At 53.0% G+C, this 27779-nt stretch overlaps 1 protein-coding gene and 1 long non-coding RNA gene across 3 annotated transcripts in view; one reads left to right on the top strand and one right to left on the bottom strand.

Annotated features, from left to right (window-relative positions):
* The window catches only part of CDK18 (cyclin dependent kinase 18), a 32142-nt gene extending 4638 nt beyond the window's left edge, over positions 1 to 27504 (bottom strand). The window contains exons 1-8 of one of the 2 annotated variants that reach the window (XM_084799939.1): positions 27174 to 27504; positions 4175 to 4323; positions 3915 to 3994; positions 3354 to 3479; positions 1798 to 1854; positions 924 to 1038; positions 679 to 773; positions 347 to 409 (exon numbers count right to left, since the gene is read on the bottom strand). In XM_084799939.1, the coding sequence (XP_084656065.1) occupies positions 347 to 409; positions 679 to 773; positions 924 to 1038; positions 1798 to 1854; positions 3354 to 3479; positions 3915 to 3994; positions 4175 to 4323; positions 27174 to 27370 (882 nt within the window). In that variant the 5' untranslated portion in view covers positions 27371 to 27504. Of the gene's footprint in view, positions 1 to 346; positions 410 to 678; positions 774 to 923; positions 1039 to 1797; positions 1855 to 3353; positions 3480 to 3914; positions 3995 to 4168; positions 4324 to 20843; positions 21184 to 27173 lie in introns of those variants that run through there. The other variant, XM_084799940.1, reaches the window with a different exon arrangement.
* Positions 20945 to 26600, top strand: LOC311607849. The gene is made up of 3 exons (XR_014782770.1): positions 20945 to 21030; positions 23798 to 23908; positions 26467 to 26600. It is a non-coding gene; the product is annotated as an uncharacterized lncRNA (long non-coding RNA).
* Positions 27505 to 27779: the final 275 nt, after the last annotated feature.

Genomic DNA, 27779 nt, shown 5'->3' with positions numbered 1-27779 from the left:
TAAGTCGCCAGAACTGGTCACCCACCCTCCTGGCTTCCCAGAAGCCCCCCACCACCACCTGCCCCCCCCACCATCTCCCCCCCCCCTTCACTCTGGTAGGTGACACGCACTTGATACTCAGACTTAGAGAAGGGTCCGCTGCCACAGCTAGACAGAAGCGGATGGTAAGCCTGTGTTCTTGCCTGGGGTGCTCGGAATGGCTCCTAGACTAGCAGAGTGGCCTTTCCCTCCTGCCTACATTTAAAGCTCCAACTAGTCTTAGCAGCTGGTATCAAGCGATGCAGCCCATACTGGGCTCTATAACAGATGGCTCCCATGGTGAAATCCGTCCCTCAGAGGCCCTCACCTTGACATTGTATGTGTTCATGAGGTTTCCACAGTGGTCCAGATACTGTTTCAGGTCACTGTCCTGGAACAGAAAGACCAGTTCCGTCCTGTCCCCTGCTTGGCCAGTGGTCCAGACCCAGGCTGAAAGGGAAGCCCTCTCAAGTCTCGGCCCGCCCGTGCCCGCTGGTGGCTCAGGGCCTGGCTCTGAACCCTTGGCCCACTTCTGCATGAGAACTTAATTGGCAAACAAAGGCTTGGGTCCTTCTGTCCCACTCCCTCACCCCCCTCTCTCTCCTGCCCCCCCACTTCACCCAGCACAGGGGAGGGGCTGCCAGCCCCACTCCAGCTCACCAGGTATTCAAACACCAGGGTGAGGGACCGGTCTGTGTGAATGAGGTCATGCAGAGTCACAATATTGGCGTGTTTCAGGTCCTTCAGCAGAGACACTGGGGAGAGACAGGCCCACCTGGGTCCCCAGGCCCACGAATACCTCCCACTATCCCTTCCTGGGGGCCGGCAATGGTCCTCCACCCAGGCTCCCACCAGATGCCAGTGACTGAGCCCCTCATGGCAGAGGGTAGACCCAGACATTGTACCCTCTCGGATAGCAGTGCAGGGCGCCCCCTCCTCGTGTTCCAGCCGGATCTCCTTCAAGGCCACGAGGTTCTCTGTCAGCTTGCTGCGTCCCTTGAAGACGGTGGCGTAGGTGCCCTGGGGCAGAGCAGCCCTGGTCAGGCCCAGAGCGCCTTACTCACACTCTCCTCTCAGACCCACCCCTTAACGTTTCTGCTCGAGCTGGGATTCAGACTGGGCGTCCTACTCCCTCCGTGCAGGTTCTGTCGGCTCCAAAGCCTGCTTTCTCCTGATGCATCCTTATCAACGGCCTGGCTGGATCAGCCTGCCTTACTTCTCTGTCCCCGTGCGACCGTCCCTCTGTTGGCACAACACAGCCTTGCTCTTAGATCCCGGTGATATGGCTCTTGAGAGACGGCACTCTTCCCCTTCACAGACCTATGCCCACCTCAGGCCACAAAGCCCGCCAGCACAGTGATGCAGAAGCAGTTTACTGACAATGCCCTCGCTGTGTGCCAGGCACTAGGAACCATACACGAGCTTCCTATGGTACCCTACAGTCCCCCCAACAGCAGAATAGCTTTTCATCCTTTGACAGAGAGTGAAACCAAAGCACGAAGAGATGCCATAGGACATGCTACGATCATGGAACTAGCAAATGGAGAAATTGGGATTCAAGTCTAGGCCATAACTACTTGAACGGGTTGGGGGGTGGGAGGGACGGGAACTAGAGTCTGTGCAGAGACCTCTGTCTTCAAGATCATGGGACATCACAACAGCTGCCAAAGGCTGGGCCAGGACAATGTGACTCTGAGGGTCAGGAAGCGTAAGGGGCAGAACAGAGTCAAAACCATCCCACCTGCTGCCCAGAGAGAGAGCGCGACTCCGGTCTCTTACCTCCCCCAGCTTGTCCAGTTTCACATACGTTTCCAGTTTCCCAAAGCCGATATCTGACTGGGAAGGAGACACGGGAGACTATGAGGGGCGGAGTCCCGGCAGAGCTTTCTAGCCCATGTCCCCTGGGAAGGAAGTGAGACGCCCCCGTAATACAGAGAGGGACCAAGGCAAGGACAGCTGAGCTGCACCGCCTGCCCGCTGCCCACCCCACTGCCTGCCTGGCTCTCCTGCTCAGGTTGCTGGCTCCTCCTGAGCGGCCTGTCATCCTCCACTATGTGGGGTCCACTGCAGAGCCCACTACTCTATAGTCTCTCACCAGTTTATCTCTTCTAGCTCAGGACAGGACAGGAGTCTTAATAAGATAGAGCTCCGAGGCCCACCCACCACAGAGGATCCTAGAAACTCCTCACAGGTAGCTGGGTCCTGAAAGTACGTGACTGGGGGCCGGCAGCCGATGGGTCTTTTTGTCGGATTCTTGTTTTGTTTGTTTTCCTGGGGGAAGCCTTTCCTTTTTATTGCGCATTACATAACATACATGTGCTATATGATATCCTGTGTGTAGCCTTCTAGCGTTCCAGCAGGAACAGATGACCATGGCTGCGGGTTGGTTTTTTGTTTTGTTTTTTTTTTTTGAGGGGGGGTTGTTTGGTTGTTTTGTCATTATCCAGGAAAGCGCTTCCTTAATCAGTGCTCTCCAAACGCCTGGACACACAGTAGTGACTGACTCGAGTTGTGCTTCTCTCTCTCCATCAAAGACCACTGCTAGGGTTTAGCCACTCTTTACTTCAGCTCCCTAGTGAGCTTGTGGATGTATACAGCAGCTATTCCAAGGGTGACCAAGCGCATGCCCATGACGGCAAGGCCAGGAGACTCTCGAACCACATTGCTGCACAGAGAAATACAACCTGAACCCTATCCTGATCCTCCTTTCTTTCTTTCTTCTTTTTTTTTTCCCCCCTCCCTGTTTTGTTTTTGAGACAGTCTTACAGTGTAGCCTAGGTTGGCCTGGGACTACGGAGCCCAGGCTGGCCTTGAATTCTTGGCACTTCTGCAACAGCCTCCTAAGGAATGATGGGAGTACAGACTTTGGGGCTATTTAGCTCCATACCTAGATGTGAGCTGCAGGGCTGTGTCTGCAAAGGCTCTTCAGACAAGTGAACCGTCTAAGTCTGATGTGAGGACAATGCTGCTCCCACATGTAAATAGTAGTGCTGGACCACACCAGAGTTTTTCATACAGCTCCACCTTCTTCCCTAAATCCCCTTTTCTACTAAGTATGTGAATAATAAAAGCTAATTTCGTTCTTTAAAAAGAATTAAAAAAAAAAAAAAAAAAAAAAAAAAGACTGACCATTTATTGGAATCCACAAAGGCCAGCAGGTGGCGCCAGAGGCATAGGAATCTTTCTGGAAACCACTCTAGGGTTTGTGTGTGTGTGTGTGTGTGTGCGTGTGCGTGTGCGTGTGCGTGTGCGTGTGCGTGTGCGTGTGCGTGTGTGTGTGTGTGTGTGTGTGTGTGTGTTCACACTCAGCAGTCTCTGACCCTCCTTGGACTCACCAGAGAGGCACGACGGGACATGCGGGTGAGCGGCTTGGGCAGCCCTGGGCTCTCCAGCTGTAGCTTCTGCAGGAATTCCTGGGGCAGGCGGATATCCATGGGCAGAGAGAGCCTCTTGTTGAGGTCCTGAGGTAGCGGAAGGGATGGGAACCCCACGTTGGCCTCAGAAGACCTTTGCCTCTCACTCATTACCTCAGGCTCACAGCTACCTGAGGGGTTATACATCTGCGAACCTGCAAGGGTTATCCTGTGACCTTTCCCCTCTCTGGGCCGCAGCAGCTCTCACTATAGAACATAAATCTCATGCCCCCACAGACAATATAGTTTTGTAAGCAAATTTTTTTTTCTATACTTGGCACAGGTATGTGGGTCAGAAAAACAGTCAGCTTGTCTAGCAGGAATGTTCTAGCACTTGATATATATATATATATATTCTCCCTGAATCCCCACAATGAGCTGCTCCAATCTGAGGCCTGGGTGGCAGGCTCTCCAGGAACCGCCCTGCTATGTACACTGCTGCAGATGTGCCCGGCCCGTGGAGCCCAGAAGGGGCACCCTCACCTCCATGGAGAAGCGACGCTGGCTCTGCCGTTGTTGATACTGCATGCCAGGGGACAGCTGCCCAGGCTCATCCCCGCCGTCTGTGGGGGAGAACATGCTTGGGTACAGCCCACAGATGGAATGGCATGTCTGAGTGGGACAGGTGTCGGTCCCTACCTCCCACTGCACAGTCTGTCGACAGCACAGGGCACCCCACCCCTCTGTCAGCAGAGGGTCACAGGAAGTCTGGGTGGGAAAGAGCTAGGTGGCCTGACCCTTACCCTCTTTCCTCTGGGTGTGGAGCTGATTGAACTGCTCCGTGAATTCAGTCAATGACTCCTCAATGGTCTCTGGGCGGGGCACGGATAGGGAAAGCCTTCTTTTGAAGTTCTTCATCTTGTTCATCATCAGCAGGGGCCCGTGGTGGGTCCTGGGACAGAGAGGAGAGAACAAAGTGATGTGGCCACTCTATACCCATGGGAGCCAGGACTCCGCCCGTGTCACGCTTAGGTCACCCGGACCACAACCTCAGCTCCCTGAAAGCAAGATCTCACCCTGTTCCTTTCTCAAGTGACTCTCAGCTACCGGGGTCCATGAACATCTCCTCCCTTGCCAACCACGGCAGGTTTGCGAGAGGTCACTCTAGACAGTCAGCCTTCAGCCAGTCTAGAGATCTCTGGGGGCAGGACACCAGAACTGGATGGCCCTCAGGCCATCTGCTCTTTTCGAAAGGGCCTGATTGATTGGTGGCCACCAGCCCACTTGTCAACAGGTTTCAAACTCCGTGACACCTGACACTGATATCAGAATTGACCCCTCTCCGGCTCATCCCGGATCCTTAGGCCATCAAAGCAGAGCGAGAGCATGTCTCAGCCCCACCCACCTCTGTTCCAGCTGCAGTGTGCAAGCCAGGAACGGCGTGGGAAACTCAGCTAGCCCAGGAAAAGGGAAGTCTGAGCTGCTGGCGCCTCCCTCACCTCAGTCCTCTGAGCAGGCCTGGGTGCCCTGGGCTGAGGACACAGTGGGCTGGGAGCTGTCCTGTTCTGTTTCCCTGGCCTCTGGATGGTACCACAAACGTTACCTAGAGCTGGGTGCTTCTCTTCCCCCTGTTTTGAGACAGAGTCTCTCGGTGTATCTCTGCCTGGCCTGAAAGTCATTATGTAGATCAGGCTGGCTTAGATCCACCCACCTCAGTCTCCTGAGTGCTAGGGTTAAAGTTGTGCCCCACCGTGCTTTTCCCACGGGCTCATAAGCACTCATTCACAGGCACATCCCCTTCCTGCTTGGCCCACGCTGCCTTCACCTACAGTGGGGCTGCAGGGACCAGAGGCTACATAACCCCCTTAGCTCCCCATCCTGGCCAGGAGGCATCAAAAAAGCCAACCCTGTTTGGGAGGGGCCATCTGCACACCTCCCTGGGCCTACTTATAACCCACTTCTGAAAGATGCTCAGGCCTGCGGCTAGCTAGCACCCAGTTGCCAAGGCAACCAGGCCCCTCCTGAATCCTCCCGGTTTAAAGGATTATGGGTCAGTAACATGTTTGCTTTGCTTAATGATCATATCCTCTGTCCTTGGTGAGACTGGAAAAGGTCCACTCCCCCCCCCAGCACTCCCTGCTCCTAGCTGCCCCTACCACAACTGAGCTGCTGAGCCCTCGGGCTCTCCTGACCCAGGCCTGTGCCTTTTCATGCAGAAGGCTCTGGTTCGTGCTGCCAGCTGAGCCCTCTTTAGCTGAGGAGCCTACAGTCCAAGTCAGCACGGCATACCACCGGTGGAGCATCTCCTGTGTACAGCATGGTGCTGGGCACTAGGTGACAGTAACTAAGCAAGATCCCTGTTGCCAAGAACTCAGGCTAATGATGGCACACTGCTGAGGGCTCTTCTCGGCTTCCGTGCCTTGCCCACCTTGGTCCAGCCTGGAGTCCCACTCTTTCATTTCTTCTTACGGCCCCAGCCTGCCTTCTGCAGAACTCTGAGAGAAAGCTCTCAAAAGACAACCACCCTGCTACATGCCCTTGTGTGTGGCATCTAACTGAAAGGACCCACAGAGGCCCTGTGATGGTAACAGGACAGATGGGCTCCAGTGACAAGAAGACCTGTCAACTCTGCCTGCTAACTCTCATCCCCAGTACAAGCGGAGGGCAGCAATCGCTCTGTGTACATGTCCACTGTTGTCCAGGTGTGCTGAACGCTGGAGTGACCAAAGACATCAGAAAAAAATTCAAATCGCCAGCTTCTGGAACTTTCCAGGGCTTGGGGAAATACTTGAGATTGAATCCAGGGCCTTGTAAATGGTAGGCAAGGAAAACGCCGCCTCCCTCAATTAAAAAAAATTATGTGTATGTGTATTTATGTATATGTCACATGTATGTAGCTACCTCTTGGGGGCCAGAAGAGGAAGTTGGATCCTCTGGACTTGGAACTCCAGAGCATCTGTGAGGTATCTGAAATGGGGTCGGGGAACTGAGCTCAGGTCCTCTGGAAGTGCACACGGCAAGTCATGGTTCCAGTCCTTTCTTGTTTTGTTTTTGTTTGTTTGTTTGTCTTTAGGATTAATTTATTATGTATACAGTGTTCTGCCTGCATATACATTTGCAGGACAGAAGAGGGCACCAGATCTAATGGTTGTGAGCCACCATGTAGTTAGTGGGAATTGAACTCAGGACCTCTGAAAGAGCAGCCAGTGCTCTTAACCTCTGAGCCATCTCTCCAGCCCCTCCAGCCCATTCTTTTGCAATGGGTATTTCGATGTAGCCCTGGCTAGCTTCCAATTCCCGATCTTCCTGCCTCAGTGTCCTCTCTAGGATTACAGACCGATCCCTCCAAGACAGGCAGAAGACATATGTTTAAAACAGTGTCTCAAAAAACCAGCATGAGGAGATGTGGTTGGCTGCATCTGGGGTTCAGATGGGGGCTGACTGTCAGCTCACCCTTCCAAACTGCCATCTGGGATAGGAGGGGAGTCCTCAGGCTTGCAGATGATGAAAGGAGAAGAGAAACAGCGGCAAAGGCCAATAGAAGGGACCTTCTCTGACTAGGGAGAACATATCTACACTTGCCAAGCTCTAGGAGCAAGTCAAGGGGAATAGTGTGTGTGTGTGTGTGTGTGTGTGTGTGTGTGTGTGTGTGTGTGTGTGTGTGTAGACACCACTATAGCTATCTTAGAGGACAGCGGGCACATGGACAAGGCCATTCTAGGAGATACAGGGGACACATGTACTTGGCTGCTCATGGTTTCAGCTCTACCAAGAGGGACCAGCCCTTTCAAAAACAGCTCTCCCATAAGGCCATCCTACAGCGTGGGCTTATGGGTTCGTGCAATGGGTTGCTGGCTCAGGGATCCCCCAGTAGCTGCCATGATTTACACTCCGGCTTTTGTTCAGGGCGGATAATTTCTTCAAGGCAAGGATGGAGCCAAAATCCCATCTGCTCTAGGGTTCAGTCAGGAGCCAAGAGCCAATAGCTGGCCTAGGATGGAGTGGAGGGTGGAACAGTGGGGGAAAGCTGGGAATGCAGAACGGAACCTGGGCTCTAGGCTCAAGGCTTGACCTGAGCAGTGTGTGGGGCTCCTGCGTCGCAATAGCGACCAGCTGTTCTCTCTCTGGAGAAGAGGCCAAGAGGAAATGGCTGTCATTACAGCATGAGGAATGGAGGCTGGACGTAAGGATAGACTTCCTGACGGTGACATGAGAGCAGGCAGCAGGAATGGTGACCAGAGAGCGGCTACTTCTTTCTGCTAGGGACAATTAGGGCATTGAACGCAATAGGGCCTTGGGTGTGACAGGGCAGTCGGGGCAGTGAATGGTTTGTTGTTCCTCAGCTTGAGACACAAGATGCTCTGTCACTTTTGCCTTGGGAGAATCAGATCCTCAGAGTTGGAGGCTGAGGGGGAAGGGAGACAGGAAAAGGGGCCTGTCACCTTGGTGCTGTCTGCCCCTCATCCCCAACTAGGGACAGAAAGGCCCAGTGTGACCCAGCCTAAGGCCCGCCCAGGGCCAGGCACAGTGTGGCCTTTGTCCCCGGGCCAAAGAGCCATCTGGGTCTGTCCCGTGCAACTGGTGCCAGGGGAAGAGAAGTGTGATGTCGGGGTGCCGCCCAGTAGGGTGACATGGAGGGAGGTCACAGCAGAGGCCCCTCTAGAGCTGTGGGCTGCGTAGGCAGCCCCTAGCCAGCCTGCCTCCTGCCTCCTGCCTCCTGCTCAGGTAAAGCCTCCTTTTCTCCTAGGCACACACAAGCTGCCAGCACTTCCGGTTGGTGCCAGAGATAAGGGTGTCACGGGGGAAGGGAGGAGGAGCCAGGCAGGCCAGAGGGAAAGAGAGGCCTTGCACCAAGGAAGGGGATGGTATTTATGGAGCGCTTTAATCAGCACCCACAGACTGAAAGAAGGCGCTCACATACAGCAAGAAGGGACAGAGCGGGCATGCTCCAATTGAGGCATCAGTTTCCAGGTTGTTGAATGCATAATGGTGACCACAACACTCCTCCCATTTACCTGAGGGCCTTCCCCATCCTGTCCCCTCCCTGATACCTAGGTAGCAAATGTTCTTTTCACCTCAGTCAACAGCATTCGAGCACCAAGCTACACTCCAGCCTGGCCTTGCACCTTCTTCAGAGGGGGTACAGGTGTGCAGCCAGCAAAACGGGCAGGGTTGTAGGTGGCAACAAGTGTGACAAAGGAAAATCCAGTGGAAAGGCGGGATTGCGGAAGAGGTCTGAGCTTAAACAGGGTGAATCAGAAAGAGCTCCCTGAGGCTGGAGAGATGGTTCCGTAGTGAAGAGCACTGGCTGCTCTTCCAGAGGACTTGGGTTCAATTCCCAGCACCCACAGGGCAGCTCACAACTGTCTGTAACACCAGAACTAGGGGATCTGACCGGCGCGCCCCCAACCCTGCCCTGCCCCCCCCACCCCACCCCTGTGCGCACACAGACATACTTGCAGGCGAAACACCAATGCACATAAAATAAAAATAAATTATTAAAAAGATCTCCCTAAAAAACAGTGAAATCTCACAAGTTCAGAGTAGAGTGTGAAGGGAGCAGGTCGGCTGGGGGTGGGGGTGGGGGTGGGGGTGGGGGTGGAGCAGATACAAGGTCCTGAGGCAGACCTGAGTGCTCGCTTTTTGAGCAGTATTAGAGAGTTGGGAGGTGGGGGGTGGGGAGGTGGGGGTGGGGGATGGGGAGGAGATGCAGAGCAGCTGTGCTGGGAATCTCAGCGAGTGTACAGGGGGGCGTGAGCATCTGAGTGGCAAGATCCCGCTGATGTTTGAACGGACTCCCTCCGGCTGCCATGTTAGCAACAGACTGTACGTGGGCAAGCGTTCCTCATAGGCAGCTCCAGTAGGGACCCAAGTGAGAGACAGTGGACTGGGCCCAGCATGGCAGCGCTAGAGGAGGGAAGGAATGGCTGAGGAGGGTTAGAAATTGGTCAAGGACATGCGGCTGAGCAGCCCACGGCGGGCAGAGGAGTCCTGGGACGTAGGTTTGAGTGCAAAGACTAGGAGTTGGAGGGATTGGGTAAGTTTTTGATATCAGATGACCTCCGAGTGAGTGAGCATCACGCGTGTAGCATCAGCACAGCCCCACCCACTGCTGCCTCTCCCCACTGCCCCAGCCACCAGGAGGAAGAAAGGCAGGCATTGCGGGCAAGCAGTTCAGGAAGCCGAAGAGCAGGCCGGCGGGTACGGAAAAGGCTAGGGAGGCAGGTCCTGCCTTAGAGACCTCTGCTGCAGGTCACACAGGGCAGGGCCAGGAAGGGGACAGGTCTTATGCCCCTCTTAGGAGGAAGCAAGTTCCACACAGTGGCTCAGGCCAGATGTAGGGGCCCAGGGTCCAAGTGGGGGGGGGGTACACTTAGACTGTTATCCTCGGACCTCAGATATCTTCTATCAGTGTCCTGAGCTTGGGACCCTAGCCTGGAGAACGTGGAGGCTGAAGGGGTTGGCAGAACACACAGGGGCACTAGGAAGATAGCTGAGGGCAGGGGTAAACATCTTTAAATTCAGAGGTCAGCTCTGAGAATCCTTTCAGCAAACTCCTTCCAGGCACCCTGGGGCCTCCTACCTAAACATGAGTGCAGTTACCCAGCCTGCACCAAACAGTGTCAGGATTTGGGACTTCCTGAGTGGCCTCCTGTCTCACAGTCATGCTCCACGGGGCTCTAACATCGGGCGGGGCTTTGTACTCGTACCTTGGGTATCTTGAGTCTTCAGTTTTGTCAACCCCAGCCCAAGATGGCTGGGTGAGCTCTTCCAATAGGACCTGACTAACTACTCATCTCCACCCAATGGCACTGGTTCCTCTGCTGTGCGGGCACCATGCAGCAGGCGCCTGTGGACACCTGCTCCGTTTGTGGCATTTGGGAGTAAGACTTTGTTTTGGCGTCAGTCTCTGGGCCCACAGCCAGAGGCTGAAAGATATAATTAGGGGCTGGCCACTTTACGAAGCCCGAGAGGGGTCTGCCCCTCAGTCCCAAAGGCAGACCAACAACTGGGGACCCCCGTGATACCCTTGGGCTTCTCCATCTTGTCCCCATCTCAGGCACTTAGCCACTGTGTGCCCTGGAGGAATTTCAAGGAGCTAGAGGTAACGGCTGACCAAGTTTGCAGACGTCATAAGCAAGGCCTGAAGCTGTACTTCAGGGAGCCGGCAGATCCCATCGCCTCTGCCCGCCACCTGACCCTACTGGAGGGTGAGGCACAGGGAAGCTGGCTGCCCTTGCTGCCTGGGGCAACCACAACAGCCGGAACCCTCCTCACTGACACCCCGTCCCAGCCAGATGAGAAAGGCTGTAGGCCTGGGGCCTTCAGAGTGGCCAGAGTGGAAGAGGACAGACAGGCCTGTAGTCACCCTGCCAAGCGACAGATGCTGTGGACAGTGACTGAACTTGAAAAGGTTCCTATAGGAGAAGGCCTTCTGGGGCCAGGTCGGGAGGCTAAGTGTTAGGACTCTGGGCCGTGCAGCATCTTGTTTGGTTTTGGTGCTGAGATGTAGCTCAGTGGTCACATGGGGTACAGCATTTCATTCTCACCAAAAAGATCCTATGGCAAGAGCCACAAGCCATGAGCCTTACTCTCCAAAGTTCTCCATCTGTGCCAAAGAACATACATACACAGGCCGTGCAACCTGGAAGGCACACCTGTGTCTTAGTCTTGCCTATAAGCAGAAATAATGCCCAGCCTCGAGTCCAACTATGATGAGCATTTATGCTCACCTATGCTTCTAACATGACACCCTGACGTGCCGAAAATCCCCCAAGAGGGCACAGCCCTTACTGAAAGCACAAACTCTAGGGTGCAGCATACAGGCCTCAGGGTGTCTTGGCCCCTTATTTCCTACCCCTTTTGTGTGTGTGTGTGTGTGTGTGTGTGTGTGTGTGTGTGTGTGTGTGTGTGTGTGGTGTTTTTTAGTCAGAGGCTCCTCTCTGTAGACCAGCAGGCTGGCCTTGAACTCACAGAGATCCTCCTGCCTCTGCCCCAAGTACTGGGATCAAAGGTGTGTGCTACCATGCCCGTCCCTCTGTCTCTTCAGAGTCAGCTCTCAGCCTTCCGGAAGTGTCCTATTCAGTTGACTGAACCTGCCACACTCACACCCCACTGCTCTGGACACAGCACCCTTCTGGAACGCCCTTCCTCATTCCCCCCCCCCCACCTGGTGCCACCCCTGGGGAAGCTGTACGTGAGCACGCCTCTTTCCTCCAGGTAAAATGAAAGGCTTTCTCCCGCCACCAGCAGAGTAGCCTGCAAGAACTCAGAAGCAGGCCTGATACCCTTCAGGACAAGCACAGGGCTTAACTCATTGTGTTTACCTATAGCCTTAGATACACACAGCAGTGCCCTGACTCCGCGCCTCCTCAGGAGGAATAAAGACGTGATCCAGGAGCCCACTAAGCCACCAACCAACAGGAGCTTGAGGCTCCTTTCTTCTTACATATACACAGACGTTAGGCTCCCCAAGGACAAAGGCAGGACCATGGTCAACTATGAGCCCCAAGACCTTCTGCCACAGGTAGTCAAGGGCTGGTCCGCCCCTCCCCCTCCACACACACCTCTTTCAGGCAGCCAGAGACCTGTTTCTAGGCTTCTCTTCTCTTCTCCTTGGTAGGGGCAGCAGCCTTGGGCACAGGAGGGTCCATGTGGCCCTGATTTCTCCTTGGTACTCTAGCACAAGATGTACAGACCCTAAACTCTGGCCTCTCTCTCTCTCTCTCTCTCTCTCTCTCTCTCTCTCTCTCTCTCTCTCTCTCTCTTCTCTCTCTCTCTTTGGCTTAAGAGGGGACTGGATTATAGCGACAGGCAGGCCAGGTACCAGAGGAGAGCCAACTACTTGTGTCAAGTATGGCCTCTCCCCACAGGGCCCCTGACATCTCCTCCAGCCTGGGACTTTGGTGTCCCTAGCTACGGAATTTTGGCACACCCGGAGAACGCCTGAATCTACACAGTAGCACTCTGCTCCTTCATTTTCCTTACACACACACACACACACACACACACACACACACACACACACACAGCCATAATCATAGTCTGCCCGGAGCCACCTGTGACCATGCAAAGACTGGGCTCAAGGGCTCCATCACAGCCTAGCTCGCCTCATCTGCATGGCGGTGGACATGGGAGGGTGGGGCCGCAGAAATTCTCACGGGAAGTGGCGCAGTGTCGAAGTTGGAGGCCTCCCAATGAAGGAGGGCAGTGAAAAGAACCAAATACATGTGGCTGCCTCCGGGCCTGTGAGATGGGGCTGGCCCTGTCCTGGGGTCTCTTCCTGGCCTGTGAGATGGAGCTGGCCCCGTCCTGGGGCCTCTTCCTGACCTCCCATCATTAGTTGACACATACATGTAACACTGTATCCTCAAAAATATGCCTAATTCTTATTAGACATTTAAAAATAAATCTGTATGTATATCTTTAACTATAAATTCAGCCTGGTGTGGTGGCACACACCTATGATCACAGCACTCAGGGAGGCAGAGGCAGGCAGATCTCTGTGAGTTCAAAGGTAACCTGGTCTGCAAAGCAAGTCTAGGACAGCCAAGGCTATATAACGAAGCCTTCTCTCGAAAAGAAGAAAAAAAAAATCTAAATTCAGAACTGGAGATGTGGCTCCATGGTTAAGATTACTGGCTGCTCTTCCAGAGAACCCGGGTTCAATTCCCAGCACCCACAGGGCAGCTCACAACTGTCTGCAACTCCAGCTCCGGGCTTCTGACTCCCTCACACAGGTAGGCAAAACAGCACGGAACATAAAATAAAAATAAAGTTATAAAGAAAAAAAAAATCTACAATCTCCAACCTTGTCTGGGGCTTTCTTTAAATCCTAAAAGAACAGCTGTTTCCTCTCCTTCCACATCCACAGACGGTAACGCCATCGTCTTCACAACAAACAGCAGAAATACAGGACGTCAAGTTCAGTCTCCCTTGGTAGCCTGTCACATCTCACGTTTTGTCTCCATGCCTAACTTTAGCACTGAAGGGGGCCTTTAAACACTAGTGTCCCAAGGGACCTCAGAGTCCCATAAACAGGGAGTGTGTGTGTACAAGGGGAATTTCCTGGCTTCTTTTAACCCTAATCCTATTTATTCCCCACTCCCACCAGCCTGGCCCACACTAACCCCTAGCCATATTCTGCCGGGTCACTCTTTTCCAATCTCCCTTGTTCCCATCAGAGTTGCTGGTCTGAAACAACAGTGTGTCACTCCCACCAACTCCCTGAGGCTCTCCTGGCTGGCCCAGGCTTTGGGTCATTACACTAACCTCTCTCCTCCTTGAACTCCACATGGCCTCCGCTCTGCACAGACCAGGGTCCATTTCAGCCCACCACTCCTCCATGCCTCCTCTAGAGGGCCTCTGGGCAGCTCTGGCTGTTCCACTGGTCTCTAAATATCCCTGTCAGTGTCACTCACCAGCCAGGGCATGGGCCCTCAAGGGCTGGCTCCCTTCCGCTCACTGGGTTCACAAGCACGCATGCTCAGCTCCAGGCTCTCCCTCATGCTTTGTGCCTCGGACCGGACCGCAGTGCCTCCTCAGTCTCCTCCACTTCTTCCCCTCCACCTGCCCGCCCCCTGCGTCTAGTGAACTCACATTCTCACCTGCCCCTGAATGGCGGCACACCCCTAGTTCCCTCTCCGGCCCCTTGCTCTTCCCCTCTACAACACATTTCCTGGGTGATCTCATCCTCTCCTTGGGTGGAAACCACAACCCCCTGTGCTGATGACTCTCAGACCCACAAGGCTGGGCCTCTAAGCCCTGGGCCTCAGCACACAGGGCCAGTTATCTACCAGGAACCCCTGGCTGAAATGCCTCCCACGAGTCCAGTTTGTGAGGTATTTTCAAGTGAAGAGGGCAGCTGTGTACAACCTATGGAGGGTGCATCTCAGGGTACGGACACGTCACCCCCACATGTGCATATAAACACCATCACAGCAGATGTAAAGCAGGCAAGTGGTCAAAATGCCAACAATGGTCAGCTGGGCTCCACAGCTGTGGGCAGTTTTCATTTCTTCTCATCGGTGTCCTCTAACGTTTCCATAATGAACACTTACCTAGTAAGAAAGCAGCAATGCCTCTTTGTAAATAAGAAGTATTTTTAGCTTGAGACTCCAGAGTGATTTAGCGCAAGGACCAGAGAACAGCACGAGCAAGGGTCAGCAAGCTTTTCCTGTAAGAAGTCAGCCAGCAGCTCTTCCCAGGCCTGTGGGTCATGTTCTCTGCTGCAGCCAGACAATGCCACCCTCATGAAGGAAAGAGTGTGTGTGTGTTCTAGGAAAGTTTTATTTAAAGACACTAAGATCTCAATTTTACAAATTTAAGCGTCATAAAATATTATTTTCTTGGGACTTTTCCCCCCACCACTTAAAAAAATTTACACACACACACACACACACACACACACACACACACACTACTCCTTAGGCCTGGAGTGCTAGTACATGCCTCTAATTCAAGTACTCATGAAGGAGAGACAGGAGGATTGCCACAAGTTCGAGTCCAACCTGGCCTACATACCGAGTTCCCCGGTGGCCAGGTCTAAATAGCAAGGTGCTGTCCTGAGAAGCCAAAACAGGCCTGGAGATACAGTTCAGTGGGCAGAGTGCTTGCCTAGCATGCCCGAGGGCCTGGGTTCAATCCTAGTCCTTCTTAAACTGTAAACGGTGACACATGCCAAGAGAAAGGAGGATGAAATGTCAAGGTTGCCCTTGGCTATATCGTGAGTTAGAGGCCAGCATGGGAATACATTAAGATCCTGACTCAGAAAACAAAAAACAAAAACAAAACCATTCTTAGGTTATAGAGCATTCACAAAAACAGGTAAGACTTGAAAGGAACCATCGCTCACAGCCTTTGTCCTCGGGTATGTGGTATCCATATGTAGCATTTGAATCCTGCGTCCACTCCTTTTGGTAATACTTTTCTCCTCCTACCTGACTTGAGAGTGAGGCCTCCAGTTTTCTTGTCCCTCGGGGCCAGACCTCAGTGGAGAGAAGCTTCTGGGCTGTGAAATTTGGAGGACTGAAAGACTGAGACCCTCCTGGGACCTCACAACACAGCTTATCCGCAAAAGATGGAGGCGTAAGCCAGCGGGGCTCGATGGGGTTTAGAAGTCCCTGGTCTGTACTTCTTTTTTCTCAAGGCCAAAAAGATGAGGCTAAGAAGGAAAGTTATCTGCCTAAGGCTCCTCAGAGTGGCAGGCAGAGCTGAGCCCAGAAGTGAGCTTGGGATGTAGGGTTCAAAGTCCTTTCTGCTCCTCAGAGCAACTGGGTACCAGAGGGTCTCCCTCTGGCTGCCTTGCTTGGAGATAAGGCCTCATGAGGGAATTAGTTCAGAATGTGGTGCTCTGTATAAACCCAGCAGTGAGATCAAGAAGAGGCTCCGTGACCTCCTGGCTGGCTGGACCTAGTCTGGAGACCCTGCCCTCCAGCCACACACTCGAGTCCAGGCAGCGAAGCCCACCAACACATGGAACGATGCCTCTGTCCCCTAGATCTAGTCATCCTGCAAGAGTTTCCTTTGCTGGGTGGCTGGGACCGGAAGCAAGCAAGCTTGCTTCCTGAGAAGGCTCCCCAGACGGAAGAGGGATGGTGTAAAGCATACAGGCAGAAATCACTCCTCTATGTTGAGTCTGCATATTAGCCCAAGGGGCATGTCCCACTAAAGCCTTCACTTACCAGGAAACTGAGATAGAGGGGAGGACATTCTATTGGGACTCTAGATGAGAGAAGCATGGGAGAATGGCAAAGTAGAAGGATCCAGAGGGTCCCAGAAACCTACAAGTGGAACATTATGATAGGCAGATTTGGGCCCACGGGTCCCGCTCAAACTAAGGCACCAGCCAAGGACAATACAGGCGGTAAACTTTAAACCCCTACCCAGATCTAGCCAATGGACAGAACACTCTCCACAGTAGAGTGGGGAGTGGGATATGACTTTCTCACATACTCTGGTGCCTCACCTTTGACCATGTCCCCTGGAGGGGGAGACCTGGTGGCACTCAGAGGAAGAACAGCAGGTTACCAAGAAGAGACTTGATACCCTATGAGCATATACAGGGGGAGGTAATCTCCCTCAGGAACAGTCATAGGGGAGGGGAATAAGGGGGAAATGGGAGGGAGGGAAGAATGGGAGGATACAAGGGATGGGATAACCATTGAGATGTAACAAGAATAAATTAATAAAGGAAAAAAATTAAAAAAAAAAAAAAAGAAATCACTCCTCAGCGTTCGCAGAGTCTCTTGTGATAATAAGATAGAGCAGGTTTTCCAAGTAAGAGAATTCTCCTCCTACCTTGGCGGGCTGAGCCCTTGTGTCCCTACCACAGAGATCCGGCCTTCAGGAAAGACTCAAGCGCAGGCCCAGCCGCTCCATGCACCATAGCCCCTCCATAATGACATCAGGTAAGGCAAGAAGCTGAGGCTTACAGAAGACATGACCTCACCGCAATCCTCAAAACCACATGAACCGTTTTAAAGATAGGAGGCTGAAGTTTGTGGGGAGCAAATTGCCTACCCAAAGGCAACCAGCTATTGAGTGGCAGGGGCAGAATTATACACCGAGCTTCGGCCTCTGCCAAACAGCTAGCCTTAGACATGCGCGTACATAGTGAATGAGAAAAAAAAAATCAACCAGCTGCTTTTGGGCCACTCTTTCCACTTCACCTGTTTCTAGGAAAGACTTCAGCTAATGGGAGAAGAAAGAGGACATGAGTTCAAATCCCCAGCATCTATAGAAGACCCAGGCAGTTCGGCCCTGTGACCCCATGATGAGGCAGCAGAAACAGGGGCATCCAAGGACAGGTGGCTGACCATAAGGGAAAGGGGTTAGCTCCAGACTCAGCAAGACTCTGTCTCAAGAGAAGAAAAGGTTTGGGGCTGGAGAGATGGCTCAGCAGGTAAGAGCACTGGCTGCTCTTCTAGAGGTCCTAAGTTCAATATCCAGCAACCACATGGTGGCTCACAACCATCCATAAGGGATCTGATGCCCTTTTCTGTCATGCAGGCATACATACAAATAGGACACTCGTGTGTATAAATAAATCTTAAAAAAAAAAAAAAAGAAATATTTAAAGGTAGAACATGACAGAGAAGACATCTGGTGATGCCAATCTCTGGCCTAACCACACATACTTTTTTTTTTTTTTTAAAGAAGGACCACTCTAGCATGATGGCACTCACTTTTAGTCCCAGCATTTGGGAGGCAGAGGCAGGTGGATCTCTGTGAGTTCAAAGCCAGCCTGATCTACATAGTAAGTTTGAGGGCAGCTAGGGCTACGTAGAGAAACCCCGTGTGAAAGGGGGGACATAGTATATCCAGCCTGTACATACCCAGGTCCCTTCCAAAGTTGGGCCAATGTCTTCCATGACAGTCCTGACTTACTCGGGTTTGCTTGCTATCAGGCAGCTTTGTGAACTTTTTCAGTTCAAAGCCAAACCTAGACCTGCCTCCTGACCCCTCCTCCTATGCAGACAGGGCCTCTTGACCCCACCTCCTATGCAGACAAAGCCTCCTGACCCCGCCTCCACAGCAGATAGGGCTTTGGGACCATCAGGAGCACATGGCTCCTGCAGCCAGACCAGGTTGAAATGCACCCACATCCTCCCTCCTTTCCCCTGATGCTGGGCCACAGGCTGGTTCTTGGAAGGCCTGGCCACCAGCCCTATAGTGATCCTGGGCCTCTGGCCACCTGAAAGCATGTGTGTGTGTGTGTGTGTGTGTGTGTGTGTGTGTGTGTGTGTGTGTGTTCACGTGAAGGCACGCAGTTGTAGGAGCCAGTGCTAACCTAACCTTGGTATGTCCCTACCCTCTGGAATAGGAAAGTGCCCACTCAGCAGCAAATGCCTAGAGAGCGAAGGTGAAGGGTCCAGGGAAGAAGAGAGACACATAGCTCAGGGAAAGAAATGTGACTTAGCCCCAAAGGAGTGAAGCTAAGCACGTAGGTCTGGAACTCAGCCAGTCCGTCGGTCATGGAGAGCAGGGCAGAACAGAGACTGCAAATAATTAAATACCAAGAAAGGGTCCTCTCACCCCAAGGCCAGGGTCCTGCCAAAGGGCTACATGCCTACTTGATCCAACCTAGCACAGACTGCCGGCCCTTCCTGGCATGTTTCCATTGAGCTCCCTCATTCTCTTATCCAACCCAAAGGGGCAAAACTTCTGCCTAAGGCCTTGGCTTGATGGGATTCCATGATATCCATCCCAGAGTTAGCCCCAGGGCATCACCGAGGCATTGCCTCTCCCATCCGATCCTTACTAGGACAAGATCCCCTCGGCTTCCATGTATTACACAATAACGACCCTCCCCATCAGAAGCTCTTCCTCACACAGGACACTGAAGATGCTCAGGAGTTTGCCGGGAGCCACACAAGCAACAGGACCAGGGCGTGGGTTCAAGTAACGGTTACAGTTTGGCCACCCTTCCTCCCTTCAGGTCCCAAACTTGGGGAAGGAAAGGAAACAAAGGAGGAGGGAGAGGGGGAGAGGGAGGGGAGGAGGAGGGAGAGGAGGAGGGAGAGGAGAAGGGAGAGGAGGGAGAGGAGGAGGGAGAGGAGGGGGCGAGGAGGAGGGGGAGGAGGAAGAGGAGGAAGGTGAGAGGAGAAAGAGGGAGGAGAGGGAGAGGAGAAGGGAGAGGAGGGAGAGGAGGAGGGAGAGAAGGGAGGGGAGGAGGAGGGAGGGGGAAGGTGGGGAGGAGGAGGAGGAGGAGCAGAACAGGAGGCTAGAATGAGTTAGGATTCAAAAGACCCACACTGGGCTCATCTCTACAAAGTGGGGCCTTTTCCCCCTGGAGCAGGATGGATTAACTAGCAGACAACACACACAGGTCTATGGAGAAACACAGCTCCTTCCCTTCTGGATCCCAGGCCATGTATTTCCTCCCTTTGCAGTCCCAGACAAGGAACCTATTTGCTTCTCAGATCTTTGTCCCTCTGGTAAAGCCTGGTTCTGCCTGGAACAGGACAGGGGAGCCTGGTTACCTAGAGAACTGGCCCCTATCCTTCCTTCCTGAGGAGTCCAGCACAGGCTGGGCCCTGCCCAGGTGGAGCAGGGGTTGAGAGCAGGCTTGGGGTCAGATAGAAGGAGACTGGATCACCCCTCGGCATCACCCGGGGAACACTCATCCCAGTGTCTGCTCTCTGCCTAGTGAGACGGTGGTGATAGCTCATGAAATACCATGACGTTATTATGACACCTTGCTCGGCACACGGCAGGGATTGGAGACAGGAGCTTGGCTGGGGCAAAAGGAGGCGCTCTCTAGGATTTTCATGATACAGACAGAAGCCCAGAGCTCCAGCTGCCCGTTGGCCACACCCCAGATGATATCCCAGGCCCAAGGCATGGCAAAGACAAGAGTTCTTAGGATGGAAGGATCTGGCTCCCCCAGCACCCCTACCCTACCTCACCCCTACCCCACCTCACTATGTGCTATGTATGGGGTCTATGTTGAATCTCACATCTGATACGGTAGGGGCCAGCTGGTAGTGTTTGTGCCCAGGCCACAAACCACAGCTGGGGAAGCTGGGGAAGGCTGCTGAGGGCCAAGCTGGGATGGGAAAGAGGGGCAGACAGCAGCAGGCCGAGATCAGAAGACTTTGAGGACCACCCCTCTATCCCAAAATTCTACCCCTACTCCTATGAAAGGCTTAGGGACAAATAAATGAGGCCACTGGGGCCTAGGGGAGTGCTGACCCCTCCGTAAGGGAAAAAAACAAAAACAAAAACAAAACCAAAAAACCAAAAAACGACAAGGCCTGCAAGATGCCAGGAGCCTGTCCCCCAACAGGGTGGAACAGGGTCACTGACCAACTATTTTCAGAGTCCTGTTTGTGTCCTCCAAACAGCAGTCAAGCCATGTCTTCAGAGACCAAGCCCCCACACCCTCTTTTCCACACCCTATCAGCCGCTGTCCACAGCTGATGAAGACGAGAGGACGGTCGCCTCTCTGGACTTCCTCCAAGAGGGAAGAGACACGTTCCCTAGCGACCCTATTCAACACACAGCCCACACGGGCTTCACCTGTTCTTTTTCCCCAGGTCTCTGGCCTACCACCCATGGCCTGTGGAGCTGGAAAGTTCACTAAAGCCCAGAAAGCCCTTCGAGGTGGCAATCTGGCCCTACACTCCTGGGTCCCTTGGTTATGCGGAGTCCTGACCCTTGCGCCTCCCATAAGGAAGACACTTAGAGTCTGGCTTGCGCCTGGGTGGGAACTTTTGCATTTGTATGGTTCCGACGGAGCCCAGGGCCAAAGGAGTACCCGACCGAGAGTCCCCGCGGGGCACGCGTTCTGCCTCAGCACCTGGAACTTGGGAGTGGCTTTCCTAGGGCATCTTTCACCCCCACCACCCCCCACCCCAAACACAAGCGCACCCGCGGATCGCCAATCGCCAACGGCAGCTCGGGAATTTTGCCCGAATCTCTCACTCCAGCGCAAAGGCAGACGGCCCCTTTAAGGGCCGCCGGGCTTACCTTTGCTCGGCTTGCCCGGAGCGGTGCCCCTCTCCGGCCGCCGCCGCGGACTCTGCGCGTGTCCCGGTCGTGGCGAGCAAGCTCCCGCCCGCTGCGGCCGCGCTACCAGGCTTGGGTGCCCTGCTCTGCGCCCCGCGCCCCGCCGGGGTCCCTACTCGGGACCCTGGCTGTTCCCGGCTTTGGAAAGGTGAGCGGTTCCCCCCCCCCAAAAAAAGCTGCAACCTGAGCTGCGAGAGGAGGGAAAAGGGAGAAGGGAGGGGTGCAGGAAGGTGGGTAAGAGAAGGAGGAGGAGGAGGAGGAAGGCAAAAGCCCGGGCCCCAGCCAGAGTTTTTCACGTGTACAAGTTGACTCCGCCTTGTCCGAACCGGCCCTGCCCACAGCCACTGCCAATCCCCGGTTCTCCCTCTGTCCTGGTGGCCACCCCTTTCTCCCACTCTGGGAACTAAGGCCAGTGCGTCTTCCTGTTCCCTTCATAAGCTGGCCCCGAGTACAGGGTGAGGTCCTCTGGCCTGGACCACACCGGGACAGGTCTCCAAATGTCCCTACCCAACCTGCTGAGTGCCAGTTCAGCCCCCAGAGCCTAGCACCTAAGAGCTAATGTGCAAGCATAGGGCGTTGGCTAGTCTCCTCTTTTCTGGAGTGTGAGATTGTCAGTTACCTGATAATATCTTCCTGGGCCCCTCCCCCCCCCCCACTCTGCCTCTCCAAAGCCTGGAGGAAGAGTTCCTTCCCACACAGCACCCCACTTTCACTACGAGGAGGAACTCTGTCTTTTTGGCCAACTGAGTCATCTAAGAAGCTTTGCAGACAGCTAACGCTAATTCAGTTCTCATTTTACACAAAGGGAAACTGAGTCTCAGAAAGGCGATTAAAGAGGCCCAAAGTCCTGCAAGGTATTTAGGGAGTGAGATTTAGAACTCAGGGCAGCCACCATTTTACCCACACCATCTAACTTCAGGGGTCACCACCCACCCCAGGAGTGCTGGAGAGGAACCAAGGTTCAGTTCCCAGCACCCACCTGACTGCTTGCAACTGTAACTCCTATTCTGGAGGATTTGACACTTTCTTCTGGCTCCATGGCACCAAGACCCTATGTGGTGCAAACACACAGATTCGGGCAAAGCACACATACACATAAGCTAAAAATAAGTCTTTTTTTTTTTTTAAAGAACACAAGAAAAAGCTGGAGTGGGTTGAAGGACGGTGTTCTTATGCAGGTCCCTTCTAGCCTTCCTCCCTGTGCTCTGAGGGGACTACGTCAAGGAGGCCCTTGTCCTCTGTCCTGCTAGCAGACACGGCCTCTGCAATCTGGGTGCCCTTGAGAAGGGTGCTTTGAATCAAACTCGTGGCTTGAGGAGAATGTGATGTTGGCAAGAGGGCAGTTTTCTTCTAAAAGACCTATGTGCCTGAGGTCACGAGCACGTGAGAGTGGCCTACGGGTGGTTGGCAACCCACAAGGGGCCTTCCAACTCTGTGCCTGCTTGTTGCTGCTTTCTTTACATATATATATATATATATATATATATATATATATATATATATTTTTTTTTTTTTTTTTTTTTTTTTTTTTTTTTTGGTGAGCATGAGCACTTTACAAAACTGCAACTGCTGCAAGCTGAAGGGCTGCAGAGTGCCTATGGCCAAAGCTTCTGGATTTGGGGCCGAGGATACCTTGTCCAGCTCCACAAGTAAATAAGGGAACCTGGGGTTAGGCATGGTGGCACAGGCCTGGAAACCCAGCACGCAGGAGGGAAAAGGCAAAAGATTACTATGAGTTCAAGCTCAACCTGGTCTCTCAAGAGAGTTCCAGGCCAGCCAAGACTGCACAGTGAGAGCTGCTCCCAAGAAGAGAAGGAGGAAGGGGGGGGGAGTAGAGGGGGCGGGGCAGGGAGGCTGTGTCAAGGCCAGGGAAGGCTGGAGGGCTGGACTATGGCTGAGTATCTAGAGGATTAGAGAGGATGGGGCCAAAGGGTAGAGTTTCAGAGAGCCAGGGGGGTAAGGTCAAAAGATCTCAACAGTTTCTGAACACCTTCTGCATGTCAAGCAGTAACCAGGCTTGGCTTCTGAGCACAGAGGATAAAGCCCAGACCGTACCTTCTATCCAGGAGCTTGTGGGCAAGGGAAGCTATAACCAATGCCTGAGACAGCCAGCAGTGAGGAGGGAGGGAGGGAGAGAGAGAGAGAGAGAGAGAGAGAGAGAGAGAGAGAGAGAGAGAGGAGGATTTTGGAGGTTGCGGTCCATGAACTGCTGCTTTTGAGAGCTATGGCAGCATAAATGTATCATGGTTGGAAACTGGTAGAATATTGAAGCCAGTCATTTCAGGGCTTGAAAGTCAAAGGGCAGGGCTGGGGTCCCACTATCCCCTTAGGGGTACATGCTCAGTGCCTACCGTGCCCTGATTCTTAAGGGTTTTGCCACCTGCAGTGTGGCCACAGGAGGGCAACTGAGAGCCTTCAGAACATGGGCCCATTGTGACACTATTGATGGGCAGAGGTCACTGTCAGGTGGCTTAGGGCACAGTCCACAGGCTCTGTCTGAGCTGAGGGTCACTGAGGGAGAACTGAGGTGATTCTCGAGCCGGGATGACATGGGGCAACGTGGAACATCTCAGTAGGACACACTCCCGAGGCTGAGTGGGGTAGGGGACAAAGTCAGAGATGGAAATCCAAATCCATCCCAGTCAGAGGTCAATCCTAGTGAAAAGTGATACTGTCTTAGACTGTGTCAGCCCCCAAAGCCCATTTGGGAGATGGTTAGAACATTTGCAGGACCGTGTGTCTGTTTGGTTTGTGTGACCAAAGAAAAGAGAGCGGAGAGAGGCAAATTTGAGGGCAGCAGTGTCCTGGACTGGACAGGGCCTTGAGGCTTCTTCTTAAGAGTACCTGTCTACCCAGAACTCTGTTGTATTGGACAAGTGACCTAACCTATCTGAGCCTAATTTTGCAACCTATAGGACAAAGACAACCAGCATCCATCTCACGTGGCTGTGGTGCGTAGCAGAGAGAATATATGCTAGAGGCCTACCCTGGGACTTCACTCACGAGGACTCAGTTAAGCAGCCAAGGTAATTAGCATCATTTGTCCACTCAACAAACATCTATGAAGCTCTTGATGTACGGCACTGATACTGGAATCCTTGGGCTCAGCCCCTGATCACGCGCAGCTCACTCAGCTCACTGTCCAAGGGAAGAGAGGGGAGCAGAGGAACTGTCCCATGTCAAGACAGCAATGGTTGGGGGAGAAGACAGAGCATTATTCTGCCGCAGCACAACTTCACAGAGGACAGAGGACAGTGTAAACAATATTAGGCCAGCCACCTGGCCCAAGACTGTCAAAGCATCGCATCTCCAACATGGGCTTGTATTCAGAATCCCGAACTCACCCCACCTTAAAGGCATTGGCTTAGAGGGACTTGTGCGTGCAACCTCAGCTCCTCAGGAGCCTGAGGCATAAGGATGTCTGGTCTACAGATGGAGTCCAAGTCTGGGTCTCTAAATGATAGACAGAGGTCTAGGGGGGGTAACTCACTGGTGAGGTGCTTCCATAGCAGGCACAAGGGCCTAGGCTCAATTTCCACTACCAATAATGAATGCTAAAAACATTAAAATAGAAGCATTGTCTTAGCTGTGTGCGGTGGCGCACCTGTAATCCCAACACTAGGGAAGCTGAGGCGAGAGGATAAGGAGCTGGAGGGCTAGCCTGGACTACGTAGTGAGATCTTGCTTTAAAAAAAAAAACCTACATAAAGGCATCAATGGGCACATATGGGCATCTGTATAGAGCCCGGAGATTGGCACGCAGAGCCTTGGCAGTCCCAGAAAAAGGCATGTAGGGTAAGTGGGAAGAAGGGTTAACTAGGTAAGAGTGATGGTCTGATGTAGGCAGGGTTCCAGCTGGTCATGAGTACGCAGTGGGCACGCCATGCCCATCTGGGCATATGAGGTGATTTGTAAAGCTTGAGCCATTGTTTTTCTGCTCCCCATCTGTGTCCTTCCAAGACCACCTTCCAAACTCCTTGGTGTTCCCCAACTCAACTGCACCTATCTTCTTGCACATGTCTCTCCAAACAGCTCAGTAGTTGGTTGCAGTACTACCTGGGGCCTCCTGCTGAGGTGGGACATCCAGTCGGCTACCCTCTGATCAAGACTTCGGGCTACAAAGCCCCATAGTCTGTGAGACCTTGGCCTGTTCTGGCGCTCGCTTGTTTTCTGTCTGTACAGGGGATGGTAACAGCCCCTCTCTCATGGGACTGTTATGAGTTCAGAGACGTAACTTTGGCACCCCACCAATGCTCCTTTCCCTTTGTGCAGCCTATTTACCCCTCTCCTTGCAGAAGAGCTAGCAAAGAGCTCTCAACTGGCTGTGTTCCTAGCAGCCCCTTCCTGCGATCCTTCAGCATCCCCTTCCTTCATCCTGGGGGAACTTGAATATTCCTGGAAGGCCAGGGTGGTCCTTACAGTGATTCTGTGATTCTGGCAGACCTGAGCAGCGCCGGGTCAAGACGAAGAGCAGACCAACCCCTCCCTCTCTGCTCCCAGCAACATGCCACTGCGCTGCAGATAGAAAGCATCCTCAGGTGCCTGAGGGATAAGTGGGGAATCTGGAAACTGCTCTCCCTCTCACACTGTGTGGGCAGCACATTTGAATAATTTCTGTAAACCCAAAGTTCAAGCTTGCTCCACATTTTCCCCCAGAAGGCTCACGGCATCCAACAGGCAGAGCTTGGGCCAGCTGGGAAGCTGTTCTGGCACACACACACACACACACACACACACACACACACACACACACACACACACACCATCTCCAGAAGCACTTCAGAGGCCCTTGGAAGGCTGGACACCTGAGTCTTCTCTGAAGACACAAGAGTTGCCTTGGTTATCCAGGCCTCAGTCTCAATCTTTCTCTTCAGCAGATTGGACACAGTATGAATATCCATGTCCCAGGACACCAGAGTTTAAAGGACTGTGACTCCCATAGGCTGGGCGAGCTGCAAAGCCATCTGCTCTAGGCTTAGGGTTCAGTGAAAGCTTCAGAAGTAGGAAACAACAGTCAGAGCTGCTTATCCTAAGAGCAGATATGTCCTTGGCAGGGAGGACAGGGATGGACAGCAGAGACCTGAGGACAGACCAACCTGCCTCAGCCTAAGTGGCCTCAGATCTAATTAGCAGGGACAACAGGACCTGACTGGGTGGGGCCCATTTTAATCCCTGCCCATTGTTTCCCAGTGATGTATAGAGAAAGGGAATCATTTGAAGAAAAACATCATTCCTTTCTGATTTCAGCTGAGTTCGGGATTTTTGGTTTTATCACTGGACCAGGTGTCTCATCCTGCCTTCCCCATTGTGCTAAATGTCCAGATATGTGTATGCTCATGCATGTACACACACACACACACACACACACACACACACACACACACACACACACACACCTTGCATAGCCACTCTAGACTACAGTGGAATGACAGCTGCATCCCCAGAGGGCTTTAATGCAGGGTAGGCACACCTGTCTTGTTGACCCCGGCAATCATCAAATTAGAACCCCACCCCTGCGTTCAGCAGTCGTCCCAATACTTACCACACACAAGAGTATGTTCTCTCTCTCCCTCTCCCTCTCCAGATTGATGCATTGCCATGGCAACAAAGCCATCCCACAGAGCCTGAGTAAATGGGAAGGTGTCCCTTAGCAACAAGACTGGAGCAGTGGTTGATGAGGATGCTGGTGAGGCTGGCAGGGCAGGCAGGCCACTGAGAGGATCTTCTCGCAAGATCAGGGAGAACATTTCTTGAAGGTGTGGCTGGAGCTTGCTCACCCCGGAGCGGGGTCGAAGATTTGTCCCTGTACTACTGCGTGTGCTCACGGCACGCAATTGCTTCCCAACTAATCGATGAGGGCGGTAGCAATAGATTTTCTTCTCAGAAGACCTTAGGACATGTGAAACTTTTGGGTAAAACGATCGATTGCCAGAAAGACCTAAGGCAAACCCTGAAATTCATTGTGTAAGCTCGTCGCAGAGCTGGCCTCAAATCCAGTGGAAAACATCTGCTCGGTTGTCTACTCTGTGAGGAACCGAGGTACTGGTTTCAGATGTGGCCAGGCGGACTGTGTGGAACCAGGTATCCTGCTGAGGACATATGGACATGTCCAGGAGAGCATTGGCTGTGCCAGGAGATGGACCGATGGAGGCAGCACACTGCCCTGGAGAGGCTGAAACCCTTGGGCTGCACTTGGATACTGACCCCGACTCTCCCCTCTTAGAGCTCCGGTTTCACTTGGCCACCAGAGACTACAACTAAAAATAGAGCTCTGACAGTGGGCTCCTTTACCTCTTCCAGTAGTTCCCAACAGTGTCTTTGGAGTCACCAAGTCTGTCTTGGGAATCCGATGACGCTCTTCCCCAAATCAGACCCATGTGTGCACAGCCTTGTCCTTTCATTTTCAGGCCTGTAGGCTTCAGCAGGGCCTTTGTCATAGAGGCATGACACACACCAGGTCCTTTGTGACCTGGCCCTGCCTTCCTCATCAACTCAGATTGACTTTCTCCCCCTTATGGTGTATGCCCAGTTGCATCAAATTACATTTGCTTCTTTTGTCTACAGCTCTATGTATCAGCCTCCTGCTTCCTACATATTCCCACCCACTGGTGAGGGGGGGGCTCTTCTCCTTTACCTCTAGCCTAATAAACCCCTATTCATTCATCAAAACCCAGCCCAGTTACTGTCTCCCTGACACACAAGGTCCCTGATGCTGGGTAGACGGGCTTGGTCACTCAGTCTCAAGCACTTGCATTCTCTATAGAGCTCTCATTGTATATCTTCCAAGCACAAGGTCTCCATGCTTGTTTCTTTTACCGGTTTGTGAGTTTCTCAAGACCAGAGACCCTTGTCTTGGGTCATCATATCCCAGTGTCCAGTACAGGACAAAGCGGGATT

This window comes from Acomys minous (assembly GCF_964271855.1).
Source record: "Acomys minous genome assembly, chromosome: 1".
NCBI lineage: Eukaryota > Metazoa > Chordata > Mammalia > Rodentia > Muridae > Acomys > Acomys minous.
This window is presented reverse-complemented; position numbering and strand designations above follow the sequence as displayed.